At 40.7% G+C, this 9,816-nt stretch overlaps 1 protein-coding gene across 10 annotated transcripts in view; it reads left to right on the top strand.

Annotated features, from left to right (window-relative positions):
* Positions 1-562: 562 nt before the first annotated feature.
* Positions 563-9,816, top strand: part of AGFG1 (ArfGAP with FG repeats 1) — a 74,785-nt gene continuing 65,531 nt past the window's right edge. For all 10 annotated transcript variants that reach the window (XM_059167834.1, XM_059167832.1, XM_059167830.1 and 7 more), the window contains exon 1: positions 563-990. In XM_059167834.1, the coding sequence (XP_059023817.1) occupies positions 824-990 (167 nt within the window). In that variant the 5' untranslated portion in view covers positions 563-823. The remainder of the gene's footprint in view (positions 991-9,816) is intronic.

Here is a 9,816-nt window from a genome sequence, read left to right as displayed (position 1 = left end):
AGGGATGCCATGAAATATCTCTCAATGCAATATCTCCCACACCAAACAATTATCAGTCCAAAATATGAATAGGGTCCGGGTTGAGAAACCTTAACAGAGAGAGAACAGCATGGCAAGGGTCCTGGGTCAGAAGGGAGCTTATCATGTTTGGGGGACAAACGGAAAGCCAGTGTGGCGAGAAACCGGGATGGGGACAGAGGTAGGTTGGGTTAGATGAGGGAGCACCTTTTAGAGTACGGTGAGGAACCCTGGAATTATCTCCAAAGAAGTGGGCAGCCCTTGGAGAGTTACGAGCAGGGGACGAAGTTAAGTTCGGTGATGCGCTTAGCACATATAAGCTCCCTAATAAACACTATCTATCTTCACCACCACCTTTGTATCTTTGCTGCTTTGCCCCCGCCCAAACCCGGGCCTCAGCGCGGCCGCAGTAACTAACTCCTCCTGGCCAGCAGAGGGCGCCGGCCAACACTTGGCTTCCGGCCGCCCAGGGCGGGCCTTCTCTTGCCGTCCCCCTTCCTCCTCTTTTCCCCTCAGGAGAAGTCGGGAAGGTGGCGGTCGGTGGTGGTGGCAGCGGAGGAGGAGGCGGCGGCGGTTGTCCCGGCCCGGCCGGTTGGTGTGGCCCGTCAGCCCGCGCTCCGCAGCGTCCGCGCCGCGCCCAGCGAAGTCGAGTCGAGCCGAGGCGGCCAGGTCCAGCGCGGGCGGCGCGCGCTGACGGAGGGCGGCGGCCGCGGCCAGGGCGGCCCGTGGGACCGCGGGCCCCCGGCGCAGCGCCGCCCGGCTCCCGCTCCTGGCCCTGCCGGCCTCTTCCCTCAGCGCCGCGGCCATGGCGGCCAGCGCGAAGCGGAAGCAGGAGGAGAAGCACCTGAAGATGCTGCGGGACATGACCGGTCTCCCGCACAACCGAAAGTGCTTCGACTGCGACCAGCGCGGCCCCACCTACGTGAACATGACGGTCGGCTCCTTCGTCTGTACCTCCTGCTCCGGCAGCCTGTGAGTGCCGGGCGGCCGGGCGGGCGTGGGCCCTTCCCCCGTGTTGGGGGGCGGGGGAGCGGGCAGCAAGGCCGGGGGAGGTGTGGGGGGGTGCAGGCGGCGCGGGAGGCCCACGGGGGCGCCCGCTCGGGCCGGCGCGGCGGTTGGGGCGCGGGCTCGCGGGGAGGGGCTGCGGAGGCCGGCGGGTGGGATGCGCTCTGCCCCTGCTCCCGAGCTGGGGATGCGCTTTCGGTTTCTCTGGGCGAGGGTCCCGGCCCAGGGCAGCCTTCGTGGGTGGGGCGTGGGCGAAGGTGGGTTAGCCCGCGGCGAGCATCGCTGTTCCCGGCGGAGCCGGCGCTGTTTCCCTCGGGTCTCCGCTTGTTCTCCAGGGCACTGACCCGATGGGACTGTAGAGGAGACACAGGAGTAGGCTGGGAGGGCCGTGCGGGTCTTTTGTGTGCCCCTCTGGGCGGCCCAGGGTGGTGCTGAGGTTTCCAGTGAGGCACCTGCAGGGCGCCCGTAGAAAGGGTGGGGGAGAAGCTAGGGTGGGAAAGGGCAAGGATGCGTAGCCTGGGTTTTGGTGGTGGTTTTTTTTTTTTTTTTTTTTTTTTTTTTTACTCGGGTCGAAAGCACCTAAGTCACTGGGAGAAAGGAAGCTTTTCGGAGTAGTAGCGGGATTAAAATGTCTTGATGGCAGAGATTTGAATCCCAAGGGAAAAGTTCGAGAGGCTTAATTGCGAGAGAAGGAGGCAGAGAAGCAGATGTGAGATTGTGGGGTTTTAGTTTTATGGTCCAAAGAGAGTCTTGAGTTTGGGGAAAGTTTTAATGGAAATAAGATATTGACTAGAAGCTGTGTCATTGTACATGTGGTAGTGTTTGTAAGACTTCTATCAGTACCGATACAAGGCTGTATACAGAAATTGGGAGAGATGGGAAGACAGCATTGCTTCAGAAAAATGGAGACTATCGTCTTGAATTATTGGGATGGTTTGCGTTCTTTGCTTCATTAAGCTTTATTTTTATAATATTTTTGTTACTTTGTTACTGTGAAATTTTCGTTGGAAAGTTTGTGGATGATTTTTGGAACTGATAAGTTGCTTTTATGTAATAATGATTTTGTATTTAAAGTAGTCACTAAATATTCTTAAAACCTTTATTACATCAAAACATCTACTTAAGTTCTTTCATTTGTAGCATTTCTTCATAGAAATTATTTTGTAAGATTAATACTGAGACGGAGTGCATAATATATTAGAAAACTCGTTATTTGGAAAATGCAGGACATGCCCAGCAGTGCTCCATTTGGTTTTTTCCCTTCATGTTGGGGATCAAGGCATTATTAGTCTTCCATGAATGTTTTTTCTTCAGCAAACATGTACTCGGTGTCTGCTGTGTTCTGTGTAAAGCCTTGAGATGTGCTGATGAATACAGTAAAATCCCTGTTCTTTTGGAGCTACATTCTGCTAGGGGAGATGATAATATGTAAGTCATTAAATGAGAAAAATGTCTGGGATAAGTATGCATCAAAATAGTATGATAACAGAGCCCTTGTTTGAGAGGTTACTTTTAGATTATAGTTAGGGAAGCACTCTGAGAAGTAGACAGTGATATTATTGAATTCCAACAGAATCATAGAGCTGGGTGGAATCTAGGAGATAGTCTGGTTCATACTTTTCATTTACAGATAAACTGACGTGGGTTAGGCAATGTGGTTCTAGAATGAATTCAACAGTACCGTGTTTTAAGTATATTTGATTTTTATTATGTGCATAGTAAATATGCCCTGTGCTTACTAGACACAAGATCCTTTGGTACACATGAAATACTTGGTTTGAGAAAAATGTATGTAGTTACTGTTTTGAATTTCTGGCATTTCTCGTGGTTCTTCACAAGTCTAGCAGGGCAACATTTTCTGCAGCAAAAGTATGAGATCAAGAAATATTTACTCATTTCCTAAAACCCACATTTCTGAAGCATTGTATATAAGACAATATCTCAGTGTAATGACAGTTGTTTATTTTAAAGACTTTAATCTGTGAGAGATAGGACTTCTATCTCCATTCAGGGATAATTTTACAAATGTTTATTGCTTGACTGGCCTATGTCATATATTGTGGGAGGCACTGGTGTTCCTTGGATCCTCTTAAATTTAAGGAGCCTGCATTTTAAATAAACAGTGATGGTACATTGTAATATTTCCTTTCTTTAAATGAGCTATCCCTGAAATATGTAAATGGATAGAAGAGGCTTCACAAAAGATGTGATGCCTGAGCAAAGACCTTTAAAGACAAGATCCATGGGACACCTGGGTGGCTCAATTGGTTGGACGACTGCCTTCTGCTCAGGTCATGATCCTGGATTCCCGGGATCGAGTCCCGCATCGGGCTCCCAGCTCCATGGGGAGTCTGCTTCTCTCTCTAACCTTCTCCTCGCTCATGCTCTCTCTCACTGTCTCTCTCTCAAATAAAATATTAAAAAAAAAAAAAGACAAGATCCATGTGGCTGACTGCTTCATGTTGTTGAAAGAATAAGACTCATGAGTTGAAAACACATGTTTTCTTAAATCCTGGCTTTGCGTATTAGCTGTGTGGCATTGGCAGTGTCACTTAGTCTCCTTGAGTTTGAGTTTTCTCATCCATGAACACTGAGAATAAAGTTTACCTTGTAAATTTTGGCTGTAGATTATAGTTTTCAGTATTAGAGATAACATGTGTTTATCTCTAATCTCATTTGATGCCTGGTACGTAATAGCTGCCCAGTAGATGGGAGGTATTAACTATATATACTGTTCCCATGAGTAGGGAACAGTATTGGAAAAACATTGAAACAAGATGTAACCCCTTTAAAAATCTATGAGTTTGGATTTTTCTTTGTTTTAAGTAAGACTTTATCTAGTGGCTTGATGATGTTGCCTAGACTTCTCTCATCTGTGGATGGCTGCTTCCAGCTCCGAGGGCTGCATATGGCCTTATTTTATATTGGTGTCCCTCCCAACTTTTACAGAAGTTTTGCACTTCCCTCAGGTTATATAGCTACCTTAAAAGCAGTGCCCTGATTGGACTCATATTCTACAATGACTTCATTGAAACAACAAAGATCTCCAAATAGAATTCTCAAGTCAGAAATCTGGGGTTCTTGGGAAGGAAGGAATAGATGCTGGATCAGATGTCTACTGTAGAAATATTGAAGGAATCTATTGAAGCTCCTAAGGATTTCTGTTCTTGAAAACCAGGAATAAAGGAAAATCATTTGAGAAGAATTGAGTAACTATTGAGTAATTATTATATGTTTTCTATTTTGATGATATGGATACTTGGAAGACAATAATTTTGAAATCAGATTCTGACATTGCCACTAGCATTGAGACTTAGGGCAGGGTATTAAGTAAGCCTGGCCACCATGTGTCAGTTGACCTGGATCCATCTCTTCAGCCTTAGTTTCTTTTGCATTAAGAAGATAATGCATAGCTTAAGGTTGATATAAGGATTAGATTGTACAATTTGAGTAGTTATTGAACATATACTGAGGCTAAGCAGTGGATTTACAAAGAATAAAGCTTCTAGCTACCATTGGGAAAACTTGATTGCCTAGAAAATGCTTGTATACAATAAAGAGTATCTGCGGTCATGAATTCTAAATTTTGGAGGTTAGTCACATACCTTTTATCATTAACAGTATTTTGCTTAAACAAATTGAACAAGCATCTTACTGTTTATTTTACTAGACTCCGAATCTTCTTCTGGGTGACTGTCATATACTTGTTTGGTGCTCATTTAGAGTATATAACTGAATTCAGTTTGTGGAACTTTAAATTTAGAGGCAGTTTTACTGTTTATTAATGAGGTAGAATGGGGGTATTGTAACAGATAGATTTGTCACTTTCTTTCATGTTCTAGCTACCAAAATACTTCAAATTATGAATGGCTAGCCTACAACAAAAACATTGGCCTTCATGCCAAAGAGATTTAGTTGATTTAAAGACGAGGTTTAGACCAAATTATTTAACATTAGTTTAATCAGTAAATAAGAATTGTTCATCTTTAAAAAGCGATTGACAAGTTTTTCAGAGAGGGTTTAGGGAAAGTAAATTTTAAGAAACATTGTCTCAGTTCCAGCTATTTTATGTGGACAGAGTATTTAAAGTGGGAATTTCATAGGTGTATAGATAGAGCTTGATATTAACTTACATGTTAATTTTATGTGTATTTTGACTTTTATGGTGAATATTGCATGAATTTTTAAAGTTAAATGAAAAGGCATTTAATTCGTTTTTATACCTTTATTACCATTAGAGTGGATTGAAATCAAATACTTTTTGGAGCTCTTTTTATAATATTCGAGACGTTGTGAGGTAATAGTGGGCAGTGATTTATATCTTTAATTCCTTTTTCATTTTTTTTTTTTTAGTACTCTAATGTGGCTATATTTGATGAGGTATTTTGAAAATATAGTACAATTTCAATTTAGTGTAAGTGGGAAAATTATTTGATCCCATTATGAAGGACAATTTTTAGCAGATTGGCACTAGTACATATGTTGGGGATATAAGATAGTATTTGTTGAAATGGAAAATATAATAATAACTATTAATCACATTTATTGAGTGCTAGCTGTGTGTCAGGTGTGATTCTAATAAAAATCTTATGAAGATTCCTCCCCTGCTCCCAACTTCAAATTGTAAAATTTGCTTACATTCTTAATGCTTTGTTGTGATACCCTGATCTAGGTATCCAGAACTAGTGAGATCCACCACTAACAAAGGTATATATGTTACTCATGAATTATTGTAAATTATTTGTGAATTCTGTATTTTGGGGATTTAAATAATAGATTTTAACTTCATGTTTATTTTAAAAGCAGAACAGATAATTTATGGATGTACGTGCATTTTTGCCTTATAGCTATGCTTTTTTAAAAAAAATTTAAAGGATGTTAGCTTTTCTTAACTTTGTGTTTTCTTTGGATTTTATTCTGAAACTGCTGTTGTGTATTGTGAGTATAATGGGAATTTGGTGGTGCCTGTTTTGAATTTGGGCCATCTATCCTGCCATAAATGAATTCTCTTGCTATTTTCTTTATCTGAATTGTAATTAAAACATCTCGCCCTATGCATGTAGGATAGATAGTGATTAGATTTATTTGAAAGTAAATTATGTATGTATGCATATATGTGTATGTTTTTATATACTTAGGTTTTTTTTATTTTAACATAATTGTTAATTTGCCAGTCTTTTTTTAACGTAACACCTAGTACTTCTCTTTGAATGTGATTCCACTGATTAGATTCTTTGTCCCATTGATATAACCCAGACTCACATTGTGTTTTACAGTGTTTAGAATTTTAAGTTAACTTTTTTTTTAAAAGATTTTATTTATTTATTTGACAGAGAGAGAGAGATCACAAGCAGGCAGAGAGGCAGGCAGAGAGAGAGGGGGAAGCAGGCTCCCCACTGAGCAGAGAGCGTGATCCCAGGACTCTGGGATCATGACCCTAGCCGAAGGCAGAGGCCTTAACCCACTGAGCCACCCACACACTCCTAAGTTACTTTTTAAAATAAGTCGAGGGCTGGATTGTTCTAGATCTTTTTTTCAGTCTTTTTTCAGTTCTTGTTTACAGTTAAGTAACAGCTTTTCATGGCAATTGAATTTAGTTGTCTCTAAAATACTTCGTTTTTATGGGAACAGTTCTCACTTGTGTCAGTATTTCACAGAATACTCACTTCAACTATATATTTACCAAATTCTGTGCCAACTGTATTACCAAGTTATTATATTAAACAACTCTTGATAAACATAAAACTCAGTTGGAAGGAGCAGGAGAGCATGCCCTCCTAGCTATGAATGTTTGTTGTGCAGTAGGCCTTTGCTGAAGGTTTTTCAGCAGGGAGGAGAAACATGGATTCACCTCGCAAATTGATTAAGAGGGACTCTTCTGTGGTACTGTGAACATCATCTTGTCCTGGGAAAACTCTTAAGCATATGTGGTATGGTGACATCATATTTTCACTCTTTTCTATCCAACATGCATAATGTTCATATTCTTGAGAAACTCCTGTGGAGATATTCAGGACTGGAGCTGTTACCTTTGCATTTTCCCCCAACTCATTAATGGATTTCCCGCTTCATATAGTCAGAGTGATAATTGGTTAGGAATACCCATATATATAAAAGGGGAATCATTCATAACTTTGGGTACTTTAATTAGTAGCAGATTGCTTGTGACATTTTTTATAGGCCACACCTGAGAGCTCTTGCCCTACAGACCCCTGATTGGGTGTGTTAAGAATGAAATTCAATTACTTCTATTGCAGTAAGGATGGGAAACTTGTTTAAATTGTTCAGAATATGAGGAATGATAGGGTTTTTTTTTGTTTTTTGTTCTTTTTAAGTTAGAACATATTTCTTTCAAAGACTTCCTGAGTAAGACGTGGTCTCTCTTTGATTGGTACTATGCTGTTTTAGAGGGAGGGAAGTCACAATTACACCTTGCTTTTATTCTGGTTGCTTCTTTTAAGAGGTATATTAACTATAGCATGCTCTAAGGAATTTCATCAGGATGATAAGGAATCTTAAAGCTATGTATGAGGAGAACATTTGCAGGAGCCAGAAATGTTAGCTTAAAGAAGAAAAGACTAGTGGGTGCGGGGAGCTGTACATATGGTCACTATCTTTGGGTAATTTTAAGGCCTATATGTGAAAGAGGTAATAGATATATTCCCTAGGGGGAGATAGGAGACAAATGTATGGAAGTTACAGAGAAACATGCATGTTTACAAAAGGAAGAGAGGAGTTTTTCTTGTTGTCAAATTCTAAAGATTCTTGTTCTTCCCCCAGTTTTTGTTAGACTGTGCAAGCTCTTTGATGGGGAGAGTTAAAATCAGTGGAACTAATAATATGGGAACATGTGAAAACTCTTTTTTGTCTTCAAAGCTTTATCCCTTACTCAGTTAATCTTGGTGGCTTTAACTTCGAACAGTTGTGTTCAGTAGGTACCTCTACAAAAAGATCTCTGGTGTCTAGTAAAGAGACTTGATACTTCAGAAATTTTAGAAGTTCCTCAAACTTTTTCATCAAAGATAATAATCTATAAGTGTATGTCAGTTAAATTTGGTTTTGAAGAGCAAGAACTGTTCATCTCCATTCTTGTTTGTGCTCAGTTTTTAATTCAGTTTTAATTTTTATCGAAAGAACACGTGCCTGTAATTTAAATAGGCAAAGGCTTTAAATGAACAACAGTAGTCACCTGTTCCCTTCCTCCATTTCTGATTGCCCTAGACAGTGACTGTCAACTTTTATCTCTGCCCTCCTTCTATGTTTACCTTAGTATTTCTAGCTAACACACAACTGTTTAAATTTTTTTTTCAGTTTGGCTTTATATATTGACTTCTGCTGTACGAGGAGGAAGATAAGGATTTGGTCCTCTTCATACTTCTTTTTCCTTTTCTACCTACTGTCTCTACCTCTTCCGTATAACGTTATCACAGTTGTTGGCTAAATCACTTATTTGGTATTTGCCTTGTTGCAAGTATACGTATTGTTCTCAGCTGAGTCATACAGTATATTGCTATTATTTTCTTACTTGTACAGCCTTTTTCCCCAGGAAGTTTATACTTGTGTAGTTCTCATCTTTTCCTTTTTCATATATGTATCATTAATATATCCCAGATAAAAAGTCTCCAGCTGAGGCATAAAACTTCTTTCAGTATCATCAGATACATAAGGTACCTGTTTATTTTTGTTTTAAATCGGTAAATCTTTTCTGGGTACTTTTGTCATCATCTAGTCTGGAAATGCTGCTCTCTAGACCTGCTATGCAGTGATCATCCTGGGACTTTTCTTCTGCCATCATTCTGGAAATTCTTTTCATGCCTAACCAGTGTTGGACCCTCTGTTTTCAGGACCCCCACATCTCCCTTGGCCTCCTGATTGAAGGTCACTGGGAGGTTATTTTGGGAGGTGTATGGCTATAAATGTCTCTCACTCCACTTCATTTTTAAATTGATAGTCTGTACCTATTCATAAGGTGGAAATACTTTATCCTTGAGGTTTTAAGGCAGTGCTTAATTATCTTCATATCCTTAGTATCACTGTTGAGAAATCTGATGCTATTTTGTTTTTTTTAAGAATTTATTTATTAGAGGGAAAGAATCTCAAGTGGACCCCATGCTGAGTACAGAGCCCAAGTTGAGGCTCCATCCCAGGACCCTGGGATCATGACTTAGGCTGAAACTGAGTCAGACTGTTAACCGACTGAGCCACCTAGCACCCCCTGATGCTCTTATTACTGATTCTTTGTGCCCCATTTCCCCCCTCCCTCTTTGGGATTATATATGATCTTTTTTTTTTTTTTTTTTTTAATTCCTGCTTTTCTGAACTGTACATGGAAACATTTTGGTTAGGTCTTTTGTTCAATATTGTAGCCATTCTTTTGGACTCATTGGTTTGGAAGTCATGTGTTTTTTGTTGTTGTTTTAAGTTCAGAGATATTTTCTCCAATATTCTTTCTTGTTGGTGACTGAAAGAGCCTGGCTGCCATTTTTCTAGGATCCAGTTGAGGGAGGAAATGAGGGGCATGTAATCAGTCATTCAGTAGGTAAAGTCTCACTTAATTCCTTAGTTTTTAGCAGGGTGCCTTATAACAGTCCTTAGTTATGACTGAGTCCGGAGTCTTTTTGGATAACCTCTGCAGATTAAATTGTCGTTCAGACTTCTGCGTAGGACCTGGTAGAGGTAGTCTTGTGGCTGAAGGGGAACTGGAAGTTTACTTTTGACCCTATGTGAATCCCCCTAACCTGCCTCTCCTTCCTTTAGTGAATTTTTCAGGGGTTCTCTAGTGGGAATCAGCTT

Source organism: Mustela lutreola, chromosome 3 (genome assembly GCF_030435805.1).
Source record: "Mustela lutreola isolate mMusLut2 chromosome 3, mMusLut2.pri, whole genome shotgun sequence".
NCBI classification, from domain to species: Eukaryota; Metazoa; Chordata; class Mammalia; order Carnivora; family Mustelidae; genus Mustela; species Mustela lutreola.
Note: the sequence above shows the minus strand (reverse complement) of the source record. Positions and strands in the feature narration are given on the sequence as shown.